Source organism: Odocoileus virginianus, chromosome 22, assembly GCF_023699985.2.
Source record: "Odocoileus virginianus isolate 20LAN1187 ecotype Illinois chromosome 22, Ovbor_1.2, whole genome shotgun sequence".
Lineage (NCBI taxonomy): Eukaryota > Metazoa > Chordata > Mammalia > Artiodactyla > Cervidae > Odocoileus > Odocoileus virginianus.
Genome location: NC_069695.1, coordinates 43,333,328 through 43,355,303, shown reverse-complemented (window position 1 = coordinate 43,355,303; position 21,976 = coordinate 43,333,328). Strand labels below are relative to the sequence as shown.

Genomic DNA, 21,976 nt, shown 5'->3' with positions numbered 1-21,976 from the left:
GTCAAAGGAAATTAGTGTTTGAGAGAAAGAAAGAAAAGTGAAAGAAAGTGAAGTCACTCAGTCATGTCCGACTCTTTGCGACCTTGTGGACTGTAGCCTACCAGGCTCCTCCGACCATGGGATTCTCCAGGCAAGAATACTGGTATGGATTGCCATTCCTTTCTCCAGCGGATCTTCCCAACCCAGGAATCAAACCCAGGTCCCCTGCATTGCAGGCATATTCTTTACCCTCTGAGCTACTAAATTAGTGTTTAGCAGTAAATGTTTCAAAATCTTATTTTATTTGGAAATGACCGAGCTATTCAATAGACTTTCAACACTTAGTTTAGCACAACCTTTAGAGATGTAAGTTACACCAATATGGAGAGACTATTTTAGAGAGACATTCCTAAAGCATAATTATTCTTAATAGAGCTTATCTAAAAGCTCATATGTCATTTACATTTTTTAGAACTTTCTTCAGTTGAGGTAATTTCCTTGTTGACAAACTTGTAACAGATATAATAATATTTAACTTATATTAAACCTAGGTACAATGAAAATATTCTACTTAATGTTAATTACTCTAAGACATGTCTATATTAGTTAGATCAACAAACATTAATATCAGGTATTTAATATTGAATATTTTCCAGTTCACATGAACCTGGAATTCATTGTTCAATTTAGAATGGTTTCATTTGTAAGTGCTTATATTTTTCTAAGCCAATTAAATAGAGCTCATTTACAAATTAATCTCAAAAATATTATCCAGAGACAAAGACATATGGAGACATATTCAGACAGACACAACACAAGATCTAGCTTCATTTTCAAAGCTTAGTTAGTCATGAATTACCTATTACAATATAAAATTCACTAGTATAGAAATAACAGAATAAAATTTTAAATAAAAGTTTTAAAATTTTAAATTAAAAAATAAAAATTTCTCATTTTTCCTCAGTCTTGGGAGTTAGAGATGGTCTAGATAAGTGTTCCTGAGAGCGCTGGTCTCAAGGTACAGGGAAAGAAAATCAAGTTCTAACAAAATGATGGCAGGTCTAAACCAAACGGTAGCTAGACAAAGCAAAATGGCCATCACAAATCACTACACAGAACACAGAGTATAAAACACACACAGACCTGGCAGTCCTCATCAGACACTCCCTTAAATACAACATTACAGTCTCTCAGAAAATTTCCTATAGAGACACAGAACTTCATATCCAAGTACTAACAGAGTAAACGAAAATACCTCAGGTCTTCAAACATTTCAAAGACCAGACCAGACCAGACCAAAACCAAAATTTGAATTCTCTGCCAAGAAGAGGTGATCAGTCTCCAATCCTCAGCTCAGGCTGAGGCCCTTTGACCAGATTCCTACATCCAGGACCAGGCGACTACAAAAAAAGGGTAGGATAGAAAGGGTTAAGGAGAGGAAAGAGAGAGGGAAGGGGAGAGAGGTCAATAAAGTCTCTTGTTCCTTACCCGGTCGGGGCACTCTGGCCAGTTGTCTGTGTCAGGAGAGACCAGGGACAAAATCGTCCCAGTTACAGCCATTGGGTCTGGTCCATCAGCGGGCAAGCTGGTTCCTGAGTACCCCAAATGGTCAGGATGTCAGTTGCAGCAGAGACCCTCCAGAGTCGCCATTTGTTGCAGGAAGGGGGACCCCTTCCAGGACCCAAAACTGGGCTCTTGTCTAACACTCCGAAGTGAACTGTCCAAGGAGACACATGTGCTAACAAAGCAAGATATTTTATTGGGAAAGGGTGGATGAGCAGAGAGCAGTAGGGTAAGAGAACCCAGGAGGACTGCTCTGCCACGTGGCTCACACTCTTGGGTTTTATGGTGCTGGGATTAGTTTCTGGGTTGTCTTTAGCCAATCATTCTGACTCAGAGTCCTTCCTGGTGGTTCACACCTTGTTCAACCAAGATGGATGACAGTGAGAAGTATTCTGAGAGGTGGTTGGACATGTGGTGTCTCCTTTTGACCTTCCCCTAACTCTTCCCATTGGTGGTGGCTTATTAGCTCCCTGTTTTTACCAGGACCTCCTGTCCTAAAACAACTCATGCAAGTGGTTACTATGGTACCTGGCCAGGGCGAAGGGTTTCAGTCAGTGTTCTTCCCCTAACAGTATGACATACTGTGCCTCCACAAGGCTGAAAGCAAAGACAGTTTCTCTCTTAGAGCAATGCTAGATTCTTTTTTTTTTTTTTTAATTTATTTTTTTTATTAGTTGGAGGCTAATTACTTCATAACATTTCAGTGGGTTTTGGGCTAGATTCTTTATTACAAAATATCCTTCACTCAAATAGTTTCAAATATTAATCTTTTACTGTATTTATTCTTGGCTATCAAACTCCGTTCTCCCCTCTCTTTCTTTCTCCCTTTCCAGCAGACGCCACTCAAATAGAGGGAAGACTTGATCGAGTGGAGGGAAAAGTCACTCCATAGGGGTTCCAGTAGGAAACCAAACAAAAGAGTTGCCATTGGCCAAAAAAAAAAAACCACCAAGAGAAGAGTCGAGGAGATGAGGTAGGCAGAAACCAAAGACTACTGTTACCTTCTAAATTTGCCCAGAGATAACTTTGAGGTCTCTTTACGCTTGTTCTTTTGAACTCTTCCGGTCTCGACCTGTGGAACCTCTCGCACTGTAAAGGGATAAACCAGATTTCAGGAGTTTCCCTTGGAGTCTGCCGAGTGATACCCAGCAATACGCAGCCCTCAGGCCACTGCGCGGCACATTCCTGAGGCCGCGACTGCCCTTCTTTGCCCTTCTCCAAGATGGCGGCCACCCTGCCGCGTGCCGCCTCGGCCCCGCCCCGGAGCAGGCCCGCCCCGCCTAACCGCCGCGGGGCGGTGCCGCGCGCTCCCACCGCCCCTTCCCGCCAGAGCCCCACCCAGGTCCAGGCAACGCGGTCTGCGGTGCCTGTTTCCTGCCATTAAGCGAAGTGGAGACAGGGTTCCCGTGCCCGCCTGTCGCCTTGCAGCGCCTCGCTGCCACCGCCCTCGCCGCGGTTCTCTGAGACGCCGGGAGGCCTGGCGGTCCGCGCCGCGAGGCTCGCCCCGCGTGGGAGGGTGCGGGCGAGAGGCGGCTGAGCCCCGAAGAGGAGCAGCGGCGCAATACCCCAGGGGCCGCCGCCTCCGAGCCCCTGGCTAGATGCCCTGTGGGGAGGATTGGCTCTCTTTGGAGGATTTTCCTTTTCTTCTTCCTTTTTTAAAAAAAATATTTCTCCCTTCCTCTCTCTTTTCCTCACTTTATTCCTCTTTTCCTCTCACTCTTTTGTAATCTTTCCTTTCTATTCCCCTTTATAGTCTCTCTTTAAAAACAAAGTCATTCTCTATTTTTTTTTTATTACCACACTCCAGTTATCAAATGATTCAGATTTTGCCAGTTGCCCCAGTGTCTTTTTTCAGCAACAGAAAATATGGTGTTGGGCCTTACTCCAGTTGTCACCCTTACATTCAGTTGTCATCTCTCTTTGGTAGGGAACAGTACTTTATTCTGACTTAGAATTTCATGACATCAACATTTTTTGAAAAGTACAGATCAATTTATTTTGCAATGTCCATTTATTTGAGTTTGTCCGAAGAACTGATGCTTTTGAACTGTGGTGTTGGAGAAGACTTGAGAGTCCCTTGGACTGCAAGAAGATCGAACCAGTCCATCTTAAAGGAGATCACTCCTGGGTGTTCACTGGAAGGACTGATGCGGAAGCTGAAACTCCAATACTTTGGCCACCTCATGGGAAGAGTTGACTGATTGGAAAAGACCCTGATGCTTGGAGGGATTGAGGGGAGGAGGAGAAGGGGATGACAGAGGATGAGATGGCTGGATGGCATCACTGACTCTATGGACATGAGTTTGAGTAATCTCTGGGAGTTGGTGATGGACAGGGAGGCCTGGTGTGCTGCGGTTCATGGAGTCACAAAGAGTCGGACATGACTGAGCGACTGAACTGAACTAAAGTGACTGAATGTGTCTATTGGGCTTCCCTTGGGGCTCAGCTGTAAAGAATCTGCCTGCTAATGAAGGAGATGTAGATTCAGTCCCTGGGTTGGGAAGATCCTCTGGAGGAGGAAATGGCAACTCACTCCAGTATTCTTGCCTGGGAAATCCCATGGACAGAGGAGCTTGGTGGTCTACAGTTCATGGGGTTGCAAAGAGTAGGACATGACTGACAGATTAAGCAACTCTTTCTAAATTCCCATGTCATTTGCTTACTCTGTCCTCTGTCTTCTCTGATGTTTTAGCATAACTTCACCATTCTGGGTCATAATTATTAATCTGGATGTTACTTTAATACCCTGAGCTCCCAGTGTCAAGATTAGATTTCAGTCTAGTGCCTGACATATAGTATGTCTTCAGTAAACATTTGTTCAATAAACAAATGGTTTTTAGACAGTGTTTGTTATAAACCCTCTAGCAGCTACATGACAGCCCTACTTAGTTTTTCATTACACTTGTCTAAACCTGTCACCAAGTTTACTGAGCATCTAGTTTCTAGCATATGCATAGATACAGGGCAATGTCATGAGGAGTATTTGGCTAGGCTTCAGGAAATATGTTTATACCCAGTTACAAATATGGGCTTCCCAAGTGGCTCAGCTATAAAGAATCTGCCTGCAATGCAGGAGATACAGGTTCAATCCTCAGTTTGGGAAATGCTCCTGGAGAAGGAAATGACAACCCACTGCAGTATTCTTGCCTGGAGAATCCATGGACAGAGGAGCCTGGCAGGTTACAGTCCACAGGGTCAAAAAGAGTCAGACAAGATGGAAGCGACTGAGCACACAAACACAAATGTATAACTTGTTTTGTGTCTTTTTCAGCCAAAATAACTTCAGCTAGAGTCTAGGCGTAACACAACTCCCCTACCCAAAATGGGAAACTAGATAAGAATTAGTTTGACACCTTAAGTAAAGCGTGGCTGTGAAATAATGATATGGCACTAGTAGGGACCTAGGGGTTATAATAACTATACAAGGACTTGATTTTGAGTTAATCCACTCTGTTTTTATCAATATCTTTAATATGCAGGCCCTGTACCAGATAATGGGAATATGATGATATTGAGGTTAATGGTCTGCTTGATACAGACCTCTGAGGAAGCCCTTCTCTCTCACCAAAACGTTCTAAAGGCCTTTTGCCAAAACAGTACCAAAACCATGGAGTTTTGCTGTAATTCTCCCTTTATACATGAAATCTCTGTTTTTTCCTGATTCAACAGCTTGCATTATTTTGCTCCAAATACATAAAAACACCATAAACTTGAAAAATCAATTTAGGCTGCTTAGACTTCCAGCTCACATCCTGAACTCTCTATATCTTCCAGGGGCTTTCTTGTTATGCATCCTGGGTACTAGGCATTATTGACAGTGCCGTATTAGTGTTAAATGTGATTCAGACCCACTTCCTGATAGATGGAGGCTGAGAAAGAAAATACCAAAAGTCTGAAGCTCACCACATAAATCAGAAACTGCTTCATGTTGTGACCATGATAAATAGATCGAAAATATCTACCAAGAAAAGTTAAGTCTTGGGGCTTTGTGTCATACCTGAATTAAAAAGCAGTTTTGCAAAAAAAAAAAAAAATGAACTTTTCTCCAGGCCAGTATGCTTATTGTTTTATGTTTATAAATGAAGTATAGCAAAAACTCTATAAGGTATTAAAGAGATCTTGCAGTTCAAACCCAGGATGCATTTTGCTAAGGGGTGGCCATTGTATTAGGCAGATGGGTTATTTTTCTTAGCGCTAATAGATAAAGGCCCTGAGTGTCTATCAAATTCTTGCTTTCATGAACTTTGCTAATTTTCTTTTTTCTTTCCATTTTGACTGATATCCGTTCTCTGTCAGATTCCAACAATAACCTACTAAGGATTATTACTCAGTGTTATTCAATATCTGGGAATTTAAACATTTTGTTCTTTGAAGCTGTTATTTGGAGTGCCAAGATCCTTGGAATAGGTTCTGACAACCTAAAATTATGGTGACAAAAAGTGGGTTAACTAAAATGACATAATAGTTGAATTTCACTATTGCAAAATCATAGGTCTATTTCTCCATTGATATTGTTTTGAAATAATTTCATATTTTGGTTTCAAATTGGTCTCTTTTTAGACAAGCTGAATTCATTTTGTTCTTCAAATTACTGATTTTAAGTTCATGGATGGACCTAGTGGGTTAGGATGTCTGTAAAGAACAAAATGGTCCCTTTTGTGATAACAGTCCAGAGAAAGAATATATCATGTTAGAAACCCACATATCCTGGACTGTAAATATTTCCTTACCAAACTTAGGGAGTATTTTTAACTCTCTTGTTAATACTAGCATAACAGTAATAGAATAAAGCGCAGGCCTTCAGACAATGAAGTTATGTTCTTAATTACCATGCAGTACTGACTCAGCTTCCTGTACATAAAAGTGGAACTGTGCTATTTTGAATCCTTTGAAAATAAGGTTAGTAACTAACTAGAAACTCTACAGAAGTTTAGCAATGTGACTAAAAGGTTCAGCTCTGGAGTTAATGTAATCAAGGCTAAGCTCTTCCAACTTACTAACCCTCTTTCTTTTCTGGAAATAGAGATGCAAATAGGATTTTTTTTTTTTTTTCATATGGTTTTAGGAGTCAAATAATGTATATAAATTTTTTCTAATTCTTTGTATAATGTTACAGCTCAGTGGTATATTACATTGACATTATTATTATAGCGTGTACAGCATGTAGAAAAAAAGGTAAAAGCATTGCACAGAATGGTCAAGTTAATACTTAATGGTGTCATGATTGAAGACTATCACTCATCCCTTCCGGTGCTAGCTCCTGAAAACATTGAGAAGAATGTGCCCAATCCATAGTTGGGAAAACGTCAAAGCAAAACTGAGAAATCAAGCAGCCTGGAGGTAGATGCAAAGAAGTTACACCTCCTGTCTATTAAGTGTTAATTAAAACACACACACTGGAAAACATTTAATAAAATAAAACTTTACCCATATTGCTTAAATAATTCAGAGACTTTTAATGTTTATGTCACTTTATTGGCTTAAATAATTCAGAGACTTTTAATGTTTATGTCACTTTGGGGTGAGAAGGGACACGTCAAGATAGAAAATCAAGACAAAGAAATGCCCAAATCTGTGAGAAGACTTGAATTCAAGATGCACTATTACAGAGGAGAAACCATATCTTGACTAAGTGAATTAGAAAGCATAAATTTGCTCCAAAAGACAGGTGCAAATTCAGGTAATGTTAGGCAATAAACTAAATTCACTTGGAAAAGTGTTGGAAAATTAAAATATTTTTGAAATATGAACACTTCAATGTTGCTTAATTTTGTGTATTATGTATATGTACTTGGAGAAACACCCTATCCTTCCCAACACTGCCATTACACTACCTTACTATCTTCATTCCTATTGAATTTTGAACAGAAAAGCCTCAAAAAATCAAGATGCTAAGGGTTTGAGCTCTGTTTTAATTGGTTATTAACTGTCTTTGAAGTCATTTGACATCACTTGTGGAATAAAGACAGGTGCTAGTCTTGAGTAAAAAGATCCAGAAGTCTGGAAACCAATCCAGAAGAGTTCTTCTGAAATAAAGTCTACAGCCTGGTAAGTGCCTAGACAAGTAGATGAGTGGATGTCACATATGAGGAACATTTAAAAAATGTCCATGGAAGGGATCAAATTGAGGACAACTTGCTAGTCAGTACTGCCATTTTCACTTAAGTGGGAATTAGTACCTCCACCCAGAATTTTCCCCAGTCAGCCAAGAGTCCCGTTTCGGTTGGAGTAAGAAAAGTGCCTACTCTGACCTGAATTGTTTCTTACCACTTTATTTCATCATATAATGAAGATGTTTCCTCACAGAGCCCCAGAGTTACATGTTAAATAGCTGGAGAAGTTATTAATTAAAAATAAAATTTTCTCCCAACCCACAAAACCTCTCCAGAATAGTTACAGAGAAAGAAAATAGCTTATTGAATAATCATTCAACCAGAATGTCATGCACATCACAGGCAGTCCTCTGTGAGATTGAAAAATAGAAGTCTTATAAATTTATAACCAGGTAGATAATACCCACTACCTACATGTTCTCTAAATAAACAGTAGTTAGTCCTCAAATAAGAGAATACAATAGCACCATTTATTACACACATGCTTACCTAAATTCACCTGGCAATTGGAGTGACCACCCATGTTTTTTAATTGGTTTATACAAAGGAAAAACAAATTTCTCATATCTTTTGGACAACAGGTATTTTTTCAACTTGGAGCCAGGTATCCACTGAAGTTAGGCTCTTCCTGTCCCACAGAAACTGCAAAATAGGGGTACTCTTAAAATTGATGTTTACTTTTCAAAGAGATATATCCCAGACCCTTAAGAAAAGCATTCTTAAGTTATAAAACTGGCAAGAGGCTTATTTTGTTTCTAGAAAGATTTACATACGTTTTAAAGAGACAGTGAAAGAACCTACAAGTTTTCTAAAGTAAATATTCTAATAAAAGAGAAGGATGAGAAGACTCTTATTTACAACAGGGAGAATAAAACCTCTTAAAAAAAAAAAAAGTATTTAAATGGGGACCTTGGACTCTGATGCAGTGGTGGAGAGACATCCCCATGCTGTTTGCTGTGAGTGAAATGAGCTGCCAAGGCAGGACTCTCCCATTTGGAAGAGCACCACAGGCAGTGGCCACTTCAGTGAGGAGAGTATTAACTACAATAATTGTTTATCAAAGTGTTGTTGAAAAATAATAACATAAAAAAACCTAACATGTAACTTGAAGAAGAAGACATGCATAACCCATTTTAATGCCAAATGTCATTGTTCTAGGTCACTTAGAATGGTAATATTGTAATTATTTCTCTCTGACTAGTCAAAACATGCCTTTTTCTCACCTGGTGGATGTTCAAACACTTCTTTCTTGTCTATGCTGAATTTAGAGACTCTTTTTTTTGTTGTTGTTTATTTGTTTGTTTGGTTTTTCACCAATGCATGGAAATTTTAACTCTATCCCACAGTACCTCAAGTTACCTTATAAAACCTCATGAGAACAAGGATGGTAAAATGCTCCTAAAGTTAAAATGAAGGATTGTCATTGTTGGAAGTAAAATGACTTGCAATAATTCAAAGAATGGTCACTCCAAAAGACAAATTAGGCCTTTGAATACATTATACAGAACTTGTATTTAAACTGAATATCTGAATAAGTTCCCTGAAAATGTTAATTAAATTAACTTGCATGAGGCACACAGGAAGAAAACAAGAGAAGCATTTCCTGTTGTAAGGCATCTCTCTTCCTTATCTCTAATATACAAAACATCAACAATTTTTTTCATTGGTTTCTGTCTTTGGGGAAATTTATGTTTACTATCTTTCATAAACACATGTGACCATCAAAGAATACAGTTTATCATGTTTTGTTTTAGGGCTTCCAAATCACCTATATCTTAAGATAAACCTGAATTTTTCTCACACCGATGTATCTACTTGAACTAGAGTTCAGATATCTGATTTTGTTCTTATATAACTTAGCTTTTACAATCAAGTGCCAAACTTGATCTGACAAATGCATTAAGAGAAACAGAAAACTTTCAGAATATGTCCTAAAGTAAATAAATACAACCCAACTCCCATAACTTTCTTATTTCTATCTAATATTCTGTGTAATTAAATGTATCTTTAGAATGATCCTTGGAAAGGTCTTCAGATTGCTAAACATGTTAATGATATTCCACAACATTTTAGTAGACATTAATTTCAAAACTGATAATCTAAATATAAAATGATTAATTTTGATTAAGCAGACTATTCATGTGATTGGGCTATTGTTTTGTAAACACATTTCTGGAAAAATAGAGCTTGACTATTGTTAATATACTTTTGTTAAAATAAGAAAATATATGGATGTTGATGGTTGACTTTTCATCAAACTGATGTCTGGGCATCATATAGGTGGATCCAGAAAGGTCCCTAGAACCCAGACATTATACATAAATGCTAAAGTGCTATGATTACACTCAGTTTGGCTATTGCATACAAATTGTAATAATACTTATATGTCAGCCACCAGGAACAACTTAAATATTTTTCCTATTGATTCTTTACACCAAATGTTAACCAAGCAGAATGCCATATTATTACCCAAAATGTTTCATAAAAATAATCAAGAAAAGACATATCTATATTATTCCCAAAATATATACTGGTGATAAGAATGCATGAGGTAGTTTGTAAACACATCAGCAGTGATCCTTCTTCTAACAGATGGTGCAAACTGGGCTGTACTTAGCTCCATTTTAATAATAAGCTCTTTGAAAACAGAAGGCTGGCTTCAGAAAGGAGCAGCTGGCAAAGGCAAAAGAAATAGAATGTATTCAAGGTTGGCCTAAATAGGTTTTCCAGAGCATTACTGCATGAATTGCTTTGGGGATTCCCACTAGACCTTACCCCACAGATAAACTGTAATGTTTCACATGATCCATCACATTCCTGAGATGAATTCATAGACAATGTCCTGGGAATAAAAGTCCTCTTGTGACAGCTGCCCATTCCAACTTGTGTTTCAAACATGAAGGGAAAAAAATGAATGCATTCCACTGAATATTGCATTCATTCCTTGTTAACAAAAATATGCTCAGAAGAGAAAGGCACTTGTCTTAATTCAGGAAGGGCTCCTGTGGAAAAAGAATGACATTCAGGCTCATAATTATGTTTAAATAAGCTTATTGTATACCTGTTATTGATTGCCAACTTAAAGAAAAAAAAAGCACAATGTAAGAGTTGAGAGTTAAGTTTTATTTGAGGGCAGAATGAGGACTATTGCCCAGGAGACAGCATTTCAGATAATTCTAAGAATCTGCTCTGAAGAGGTACAGGGAAATGTCAGCATATATGTGAATTTGGTGAAGGGGGAGTACATGCAATTAAATACATATTTTTCAAGAATATTTCTGCTATTCATGAGGAACAGACATCACTATGAAGGATTCTATTGCTTTTCTGGATATGAGAAGATAAAAAAAAACTGGACTCATAAAATCAGTTCATAAAAATATCCATCTGAAGACCTGTTCTGCCAATTTTTCCCAGAGCACGAAGTGCCTCATTTCTGCTTTCCATCCTGAACTCCTTTCAGGGTTTGTTGAAAATCAGCAGCTGCAGCAGCATGTGATTTAATCCTTGTAGAGGAAGATGGCAAGTGCCAATGGCAAATGCCAATTTGCAGTTGACAGATAGTACTACTTTTATGTTTAGTTTACTTTTGATATTCAATTTAAATGTAAACTTAAGCAGATTGATCAAGCCAAATGTCACTGGGAGAATTATGGAGCAGTCCCTGTAATGTTTCTACTGATAACTGGGAGTGCTACAATCCTAGATATCAACTCTGACTAAAGATCAAACAACACTAGTAAAGAGATTCCTACACCTACTTTGATGTCTTTTCCTCTAAAGAATGCTGTGTCCTAACAAGAATGTGCAGGACATTCACATTCACAAATGAACCCCAGGATAGAAAACATAGTAATACTCAGCTGTTCTCAAGGAACTCAATGTCCATTGCTGGCAAAAATCTAGAGTTGGTTATTAAACACATAGATTTTAAAGGTAATCACAGGGACAATAAATTCAAATTAATTAAGAAAAATCAACCAACACTCACTATAGCAGAGACTAGCATACAGCTAGAGAATGGAAGCTTGGTCTGTGAATTAACAGCCTATTGTGTCCAAGAGAACTGCATGTGAATCCTAGCCACATACTAGATGGCTGATGCTGCATAAGTAATTAGTATGACTGAGCCCCAATTTTTTTCATATATGAGATTGCTATAGTAACTGTAATTATGTTCATTATTAATATTTTGATGAATTTATAATGTGAGTATATCTTTATGTTAGGTAGTTAGAATAGGGAAAAGGAGTCCAAAATGGTGGTGGCTAAAAGACAAGGAAGGGAAAAGCCAGCAAAAATAGAACAAAGGAGGGTCAAAGAAAGGTTCGAGGACCAGAGTGAGGACTTCAGGTAGAACAGCACTCCTGGCTAAGCCCAATTTGCATAGGCCAGGCCCAGGGGGAAGAAAACATATAAAATGAGGAGTCAAGCATGCTCTCTCTCTCTCTCTCTCTCTCTCTCTCTTTCTTGTGTTCGTATGCTCTTTCTCTCTCTCTACCGCACCTCCCCACCACCACGTGCTGGCATGCTCCTCCATTCTCCTCTCATCTTCGAGGATGGATTGTCCTGCTATGTTCTAAATAAAATAAAGCTGTAACACTGATTTGTCTAAGAACTATGACACGGTTTGTCCAAGACCCAAGAGCTGTGACGCGCTGAGGGCTTTAATGTCCGTTGCTCCAAATCATTGTTGTGGTGAAACAAGAACCGAGGAGCATACACTCACCTGACATTTATGTACTATATCCTCCAGAAGTGTGGGAATACTTACTATTAATATGCAAATGTTTTAAAAGGAGAGTCTAGAGTTAGAAATAACTGTGAAAGAACTTAAAGAAACTTTAAACCATTGGGGCCCAAATAACATTTATATTGTATAAAGTCATTTACTGTCACAGAAAAGAGGGGATGTTACTGAGTCCCAGCTCCCTCTGCTCACCACACAACAGGCCAATGAATCCAAGACAAGGTGTTGATGCTAGGAACTTGACTTTATTCAGTAAATCAGCTGACTGAGAAGATGCAGACTAGTGTCTCAAAGTAACCGTCTCCTCAGGGTCTGGATTCCAAGTTCTTTTCTAGGGTCAGAAAGAAGCAATGAGGAACTAAAGTCAAAAGGCAGAATAGAAAGGAGAGGCAGTGGGGGAAGTAAAGTAAAAGAGTCTTCAATCTTGCAAAACATCTCCAAGTGAATGACCAGCCTTGGGAAGGTGTGTGTTAATCTTTTGTATTCACAGGTGGACAGGGCCACATTATCTATGAACTGAACAAAAGCACTTTAGTTTACATAATAAAAGGAGGAGTTTACAGTTTACAGTCAGGCATAGGGGCAGGGTCCTCTGAGTCAAGTTGTTAAGTATGATTATAATAACAAAAGCAATGAAAAGCAAGTCAAAGAAACAGTTTCCAACATGGAGTCATAATTGGTTTCTTCTCTGCAATGGAGATAGTCACTCCTGCTGTTATTTCTACTTGATAGAAAGGCTGCTTAGAAACAAAGAGTTCTCTAGTCAGCTATCCCACAAGTTAGGGATGTTTGCTTTTGCCTGCTTCCAAATTACAACCATTGTAAAACATCTTGACCTATACCATGAACCAATTATTTAACAATTTAACAGGGCAATTAAATGTCATTATGATAAAATCTCTTTAGCTCTCAACCCTGAGAGATCTTGAATAAATGAAGAAAACAATAAGAAAGAATTGATCAATTTTAAGGCAAGAGTGAAGATTCTAGGGTTGTTGTTTTTAGTGGCATTTTCCCCCATAATGAATCCATTTTACTACATAGTTCTGTGAGATCTGCTTTCCAAAATAGAAAAAAAAAACAAACAAACAAACAAACAAACAAAAAAACTATAAAAGCAGCTTGGTGTATTTATTTCTCTTATTATCCTTAGAAAAATAATCAGAAAATCTTGAGCCTGTAGTGGCCTGATACTAAATCCAATTTTATCTACTGATGATAGTTTCTTCTTTGTTTGTATCTTTTCTTTAATTTTATTTTTTTTAACACCAAAAACATTTTGTGTTGGGGCATAGCAGATTAAAAATATTGTAGTAGCTTCAGGTGAGCAGTTAAGGTACTCAGCCATACATATACATGTAACCATCTCCCCCAAGGAGCCATCCCATTCCGACTGACACATAACATTAAGCAGAGTTCCATGTGCTACACAACAGGTCTTTGTGGGCTATCCATTTTAAATACAGCAGTGTGTACATCACCTGGGGGCTTCCCTGGTGGCTCAGCTTGTAAAGAACTGACCTGCAAAGGAGGAGCTGCAGGAGGTAACAGGTTCAATCCCTGTGTCAGGAAGATCCCCTGCAGGAGGGCATGGCAATCCACTCCAGAGTTCTTGCCTGGAGAATTCCATGCACAGAGGAGCCTGATGGGTTAAAGTCCATGGGGTCGCAAAGAGTTGAACAGGGCTGAAGCAACTTGGCACACATGGCACATCCATGTTTTCTAAGTCTGTGAGTCTCTTTCTGCTTTGTAAGATCAATTGTATCATTTCTTTTTAGATTTCACATATAAGGAATGTCATATAAATTTCTACTTCTCCATCTGACTTACTTCACTCAATATGACACTCTATGGATCCATCTGTTTTGCTGCAAATGGGAGTATGCCAATCTTTTTAATGGCTGAGTAATATTCTATTGTATATAAGTACCACATCTCCTTTATCTATTTCTCTGTTGATGGACATTTAGGATGCTTCAATGTCTCAGCTACTGTAACAATGCTATGATGAACATTGGGATGCATGGATCTTTTGGGGCCACGTTTTTCTCTGGATATATGCACAGGAGTAGGATTGCAGGGTTATATGGTAGCTCTATTTTAGTTTTTTAAAGAACCCTCATATTGATCTCCATCAAGTTTGGTCTTGGAATACAAAATGAAGCAGGGCAAAGGCTAACAGATTTTCCAAGTGAATGAGCTTGTCATAGCAAACACCCTGTTCCAATAACACAAGAGATGACTCTACACATGGACATCACCAGATGGTCAATACTAGAATCAGACTGATTATATTCTTTGCAGCCAGGGATGGAGAAGCTCTATACAGTCAGCATAAACAAGACCAGGCGCTGATTATGGCTCAGATCATGAACTCCTTAATGCAAAATTAAGACTTAAACTAAAGAAATTAGGGAAAACCACCAGGTCATTCAGGCATAACCTAAATCAAAACCCATGGGGTCCAAAGAGTCAGAGAAACTTCACAACTGAAAAATATACTGTTCTCCATAGGGACTGTACCAATCTACATTCCCACCAACAGTGCAAGAGGATTCCATTCTCTCCACACCCTCTCCAGCATTTGTTGCTTGTAGATTTTTTGATGATAGCCATTCTGACTGATGTGAATTGATATCTCATTGTAGTGTGATTTGCATTTCTCTAGTAACTAGTGATGTTGAACATCTTTTCATGTGCTGATTGGCTATCTGCCCATTTTTTAGTGAGTTGTTTGTTTTGATGTTATTAAGCATCACAAGCTGTTTGTAAATTTTGGAGACTAATCCCTTATTGGTCATATCATTTGCAAATATTTTCTCCCAATCCCTGGGTTGTCTTTTAGTTTTGTTTATTGTTTCCTTTGCTGTGCAAAAGCTTGGAGTTGGAGTAGGTCTATTTGCTTATTTTTGCTTTTATTTCCATTATTCTTAGAGATGTATCAAAAAAGATGTTGGTATGATTTATGTCAGAGGGTGTTCTGCCTATGTTTTCTTCTAGGAGTTTTATATTGTCCAGTCCCACTTGTAGGTCTTGAATCCATTTTGAGCTTATTTTTGTGTATGGAGTTAAGGAGTAATCTAATTTCATGTTTTTTACATGTGGCTGTCCAGTTTTCCCAGTATCATTTGTTGAACAGACTGTCTTTGCAACATTGTGTAGTCTTGCCTCCTTAGTCATAGATTTCTTGACCATTGGTGCATGGGTTTATTTCTGGGTTTTCTATTCTGTTTCATTGATCTATGTTTCTATGTGAGTACCATGCTGTTTCGAAGACTGTAGCTTTGCAGTATAGTCTGAAGTCAGGGAGCCTGATCCCTCCAGTTCTGTTTTACTTTTTCAAGATTGCTTTTCCTGTTCAGGGTCCGTTGTGTCTCCATAGAAATTTTAAGATTTTTTGTTGGTGTTTTTCTTCTTATGTGAAAGATACCATTGGTAATTTGATAGGAATTGGGTACAATTTTTAGATTGCCTTGGATAGGATAGTCATTTTGACAATATTGATTCTTTTGATCCACAAACATAGTATACCTTTCCATCTGTTTATATCATCTTCAATTTCTTTCATCAACATCTTATAGTTTTCAGAGTACAGCTGTTTGTATCCTTCAGTTCAGTTCAGTCGGTCAGTCGTGTCCAACTCTTTGCAACCCCATGAACTGCAGCATGCCAGGTCTCTCTGTCCATCACCAACTCGCAGAGTCCCCAAACCCAAGTCCATCAAGTTGGTGATGCCATCCTACCATCCTATCCCCTGTCATCCCCTTCTCCTCCTGCCATCAATCTTTCTCAGCATCAGGGTCTTTTCAAATGAGTCAGCTCTTCGCATCAGGTGGTGAAAGTATTGGACTTTCAGCTTCAACATCAGTCCTTCCAATGAACACCCAGGACTGATTTCTTTTAGGGTGGACTGGCTGGATCTCCTTGCAGTCCAAGGGTCTCAAGACCCTTCTTGAAGTCTCAAGAGTCTTCTCCAATACCACAGTTCAAAAGCATCAATTCTTCAGCACTCAGCTTTCTTTATAGTCCAACTCACACTTCCATACATGACCACTGGAAAAACCATAGCCTTGACTAGATGGACCTTTGTTGACAAAGTAATGTCTCTGCTTTTCAATATGCTGTCTAAATTGGTCATAATTTTCCTTCTAAGGAGTAAGTGTCTTTCAATTTCTTGGCTGCAATCACCATCTGCAGTGATTTTAGAGCCCAGAAAAATAAAGTCAGCCACTGTTTCAATGCATCCCCATCTATTTGCTATGAAATGATGAGACCGGTCGCCATGACCTTAGTTTTCTGACTGTTGAGCTTTAAGCCAACTTTTTCACTCTCCTCTTTCACTTCATCAGGAGGCTCTTTAGTTCTTCTTCACTTTCTGCCATAAGGGTGGTGTCATCTGCATATCTGAGGTTATTGATATTTCTCATGGTAATCTGGATTCCAGGTTGTGCTTCCTCCAGCCCAGCATTTCTCATGATGTACTCTGCACATAAGTTAAATAAGCAGGGTGACACTATACAGCCTTGACATACTCCTTTTCCTATATGGAACCAGTCTGTTGTTCCACATCCAGTTCTAACTGTTGCTTCCTGACCTGCATACAGATTTCTCAAGAGGCAGGTCAGATAGTCTGGTATTCCCATACCTTTCAAAATTTTCCACAGTTTATCATGATAGACACAGTCAAAGGCTTTGGAATAGTCAATAAAGCAGAAATAGATGTTTTTCTGGAACTCTCTTGCTTTTTCGATGATCCAACAGATGTTGGCAATTTGATCTCTGGTTCCTCTGCCTTTTCTAAAACCAGCTTGAACATCTGGAGGCTCACAGTTCACTTATTGTGGAAGCCTGGCTTGGAGAATTTTAAACATCACTTTACTAGCGTGTGAGATGAGTGTAATTGTGCAGTAGTTTGAGCATTCTTTGTGATCGCCTTTCTTTGTGATTGGAATGAAAACTGACCTTTTCCAGTCCTGGGACCACTGCTGAGTTTTCCAAATTTGCTGACTTATTTAGTGCAGCACTTTCACAGCATCATCTTTCAGGATTTGAAATAGGTCAACTGGAATTCTATCATCTCCACTAGCTTTGTTCGTAGTGATGTTTCCTAAGGTCCACTTGACTTCACATTCCAGGATGTCTGCCTCTAGGTGAGTGATCACACCATCGTGATTATCTGGGTCGTGAAGATCTTTTTTGTACAGTCCTTCTGTGTATTCTTGCCACCTCTTCTTACTATCTTCTGCTTCTCTTAGGTCCATACCATTTCTGTCCTTTATTGAGCCCATCTTTGCATGAAATATTCCCTTGGTATCTCGAATTTTCTTGAAGAGATCTCTAGTCTTTTCCATTCTATTGCTTTCCTCTATTTCTTTACATTGATCGCTGAGGAAGGCTTTCTTATCTCTCATGCTATTCTTTGGAACTCTGCATTCAAATGGGAATATCTTTCCTTTTCTCCTTTGCTTTTCACTCTCCGTGTTTTCTCAGCTATTTGTAAGGCCTCCTCAGACATCCATTTTGCTTTTTTGCATTTCTTTTTCTTGGGGATGGTCTTGATCCCTGTCTCCTGTACAATGTCACAAACCTCCATCTATAGTTCATCAGGCACTTTGTCTATCAGATCTAGTCCCTTAAATCTATTTCTCATTTCCACTGTATAGTCATAAGGGATTTGATTTAGGTCATACCTGAATGGTCTAGTTGTTTTCTCCACTTTCTTCAATTTCAGCCTGAATTTGGCAATAAGGAGTTCATCATCTGAGCCACAGTCAGTGATATTGGCCTGTAATTTTCTTTGTGTGTGTGTGGTATCTGACTGGTTTTGGTGTCAGGGTGATAGTGGCCTCACATTGGAAGTTTTCCTTCCTCTGTGACATTTAGGGACAGCTTCAGAAGGTTAGGCATTAAGTCTTTCTCTAAATGTTCAATAAAATTCACCTTTGAAGTCATCAGGTCCTGGACTTCTGTTTGTTGGGAGATTTTTACTCAAGATTTCAATTTCAGTGTTTGTGTTTGATCTGTACATATTTTCTATTCTTCTTACTTCTGTCCAGGGAGACTGTACCTTTCCATGAATTGCTTTGAGTTTGTCCATTTTATTGTTATACAGTTGTTCATTGTACTCTCTTATGATTCTTGGTATTTTGGTGGGGTCCATTGTAGCTTCTCCTTTTTCATTTCTAATTTTATTGATCTGAGTCCTCTCCCTTTTTTTCTTGATGAGTCTGGCTAATCAGTTTTGTTTATCTTTCCGAAGAACCAGTTTTTAGTTGCCTTGGTCTTTGTCATTGTTTTCTTTGTCTCTTGTTCATTTATTTCTGCTCTGATCTTTATGATTTCTTTCCTTCTACTGATTTTAGGATTTGTTTGTTCTTCTTTCTCTTGTTTTAGGTGTAAGGTAAGTGTTTATTTGAGATTTTTCTTGTTTCTTGAGGTAAGATTGTATTGTTCTAAGCTTCCTTCTTAGAACTGCTTTTTCTGCATACCATAAATTTTTGACCATTTTGCTTTAGTTTTCATTTGGCTCTAGGTATATTTTTTTCTTCTTTGATTTCTTCAGTGATCCACTGGTTGTTTAGTAGCATATTGTTTAGCTGTAACATGTTTGTGTTTCTTAAAATACTTTCCATGTAGTTTATATCTAATCTCATAGCTTTGAGGTCAAGTTTCTTCTGTTTTACAATAGGAGAGAGAGCTTTGATGATCATGAGCACACAGTATAAATATTGAGGTCACATGCTATCCCCTGCCACACTCAGGAGTTCATTTTTTCATAGCTGACATTTTTGCAACATCTTTCTCAGACAGAGGTGTTCTTCTGTTAACATCTGAAGGAAGCAGCTTACTGAGAAGCTCCATCCATCTGTCAATCATAGTGATCCAGATATCTTTTCAATAGCATCCCTACAGTGAGAATTCAGTCAAGTGTCAAAGCACAGTTGTAATTAAAAAGTTGATTTTTACCCTAGTGGTTTTGAAATCTAAGAATTAAACTTGGTTATCCAGATCCTAATAAAATGTAAAAGCTCAGAATGTTTCAAGAATTGTAGAGAAATCCCCTAGATGGGCTGGGAGTTGGGATAGTGTTTAACATATTAGAAGATCCCCAACTCAGTCATAAGAGAATCTTAAAAAATCCTTGATGTAAATAAATAAATAAATAAAAAATCCTTGATGCAATTTCAAAGATAGGGGTTAAAGAATTAATTATAGGGAAAGTGGCTGACCTTAACAGTAGAACTGACCTCTGTACCCACAAGGATGATAAATATGGAGCCCTATACCAAGGTCACAGGACAAAAATCTCTCAAATTGACCAAGCCCAAGAGCAACTATTGCCATGAGCCTCCAGATCTAAACAAGACATTTCTCTGATCCCATATTTGGTAAAATGCCCACCACATAGCATCCTAACAAAACACTTAATCCCATCCTTCCAGTAGAAATTGTATTTGTCTTGAAGCTATAAAAATTGACTCCTAGCAAGTGAAAATGGTGGTCAGCTCTCCCTTGAGTCAGTACACTGTTCTAACAACATGTCCCACTCTAATAAATTTTATTCCCCCTCATTCTGCCTCATGTCAGGATTTTTTTTTTTTTTCAACCTGGGCACAGACCATGACAATAAGGAATATTTACATCCTCACTGTAAAAGAATATATGAAAAAAAAAATCTACTCAGAGTAAAATGGGAATGTCACACAAACAGGGTGCAGACTGCAGTGTGGATTTCCCTAGGAGTTTTAATCTTATCTCAATAAGGAGAGAAGTCATGGTGTGGATAATCAGTCACACTTTCTTGGGGGAAATGTGAAGCCAGGCCTGGAGAAATACCTGTGGAAGAGAAAGGAAGCTACAAGGCTGACCAAAAATTCAGGGGTAAGATGTAGGCTATGGTTGCCTCCCCTTAACTCTGCCCAACACTTCAGTCTGTTCACCCTCACCTGGCCTGCAGTCATAGCAAAGTATCAGTAGCACCATCAGAAACAAAATCACCTGTTTTGATGGGGTTCAGAATATGCTACTTCAAAATAGGGTACCTTGCCATACTGAATATTTCAGGCTGAAGGAATTTAAGAAAAAGCATGTGTAGGAAGGAGTTGCAGACTTTCACCTGAAGCAGGTGTTAAAACTCTCATCTGAGAGGTACCCTTCTCTATATCTGAAACAGAGGAACATCTTTAGATGGGAAAAAAATTTCTGCCTGTCATTTCAACAAGCAAACAGCAAAAGTTGCCAGCCACTAGGTCATCAGCCAATGAAGCCACTCCAGTGGCACCCTGAGGAAAACGAGGGGGATTTAGGATGGAGAAACACAGGATACTGGCCTGAGATAGTTAGGACGCTTTGATAAACAACAATTTGTGAGCACTGTGCTCAGTCACCCAGTCATGTCCAACTCTTTGTGGTCCCATGGACTCTAGCCCACCAGGCTCCTCTATCCATGAAATTTTCCAGGCAATAATTCTGGAGTAAAGTGCCATGTCCTACCCCAGGGGATCTTCCTGAACCAGGAATCAAACCCACATCTCTTTGTGTCCTCCTGCATTAGCAGGTGGATTCTTTACCACTAGTCCCACATCTTTACCACAGTTAAGATGCATTTCAAAAGAATCATTTCAATAAGCCCAGAATCTTGGATCTTCCTATGCATAGAAAACCACTAAAATTATGAAGTTGAGATGTCTATTTTTGTGATTAGCAGTATTATTTTCATGTTTGACATTTTTCTTTTCCAGTAAACTCCTATATATCTTGGTATTTCCCTTACATCTTTGGAAAAATTCCTCAGAGGTATCTGAGAATCTGGGCTATAGTCCTGAGTAAGGTCCAGGAATAAACATAACTCTCAGCTTTAAGATTACACTTTGTTGCCTGGTTGATTGTTTTGGTGGCCAACAAAGAGATACAGAGCAAACTTCTCTCCTTCAGCTGAACTCTACAAGTAACCAGACCTTTGGTACCAGCAGAGGCTTCTTGTGCCTGTCCACCTTCTTGGATAGTCCAAACAAATTTGGGTGAGTGTCTTCTGGGTCTTGAGTCTCACATTATTGGCTGATAATCCTAAATTTTATTTGGTTATATTAAACTACTCTCTTGAGGAGTGATTTTCCTTGAAACATACATTCATGAAGAGCTACCTGGGTTATCCTCAGTTGAAAGACACTGGAAAGATTTTGCTCAATTGAAATATATTCTGTTAGGGGAACCACTGACCAAAACTTCCCTCTCCAGCCAGGTAAGATAGTAACCACTTGAATGATTTATCTTATAACTGGAGTCCTGGTAAGGAATATACAACTAAAAAACTACCACAAACTAGAAGAATTTGAGAAAGGTCAAAATGAGAGAGAGTTTTTCCAGGTGGCTTAGTGGTAAAGAATCTGTCTGCCAATGCAGGACACCTGGGTTGGGGAGATCCCTTGGAGTAGGAAATGGCAACCCACTCCAGTATTCTTACCTGGAAAATTCCATGGACAGAGAAGCCTGGTGGGCTAGTCTATGAGGTTGCAAAGAGTCAGAAATGACTGAGCACACATGCATGCAAAATGAGAGGTGAAATGTCAGT

At 38.8% G+C, this 21,976-nt stretch overlaps 1 protein-coding gene across 1 annotated transcript in view; it reads right to left on the bottom strand.

The window, feature by feature from the left end:
* Window positions 1–258: 258 nt before the first annotated feature.
* The window catches only part of LOC139030420 (uncharacterized), a 43,853-nt gene continuing 22,135 nt past the window's right edge, over window positions 259–21,976 (bottom strand). The window contains exons 2-5 of the mRNA XM_070453034.1: window positions 2,953–3,192; window positions 2,544–2,916; window positions 1,468–1,571; window positions 259–1,379 (exon numbers count right to left, since the gene is read on the bottom strand). Of these exons, the coding sequence (XP_070309135.1) occupies window positions 1,314–1,379; window positions 1,468–1,571; window positions 2,544–2,916; window positions 2,953–3,192 (783 nt within the window). The 3' untranslated portion in view covers window positions 259–1,313. The remainder of the gene's footprint in view (window positions 1,380–1,467; window positions 1,572–2,543; window positions 2,917–2,952; window positions 3,193–21,976) is intronic.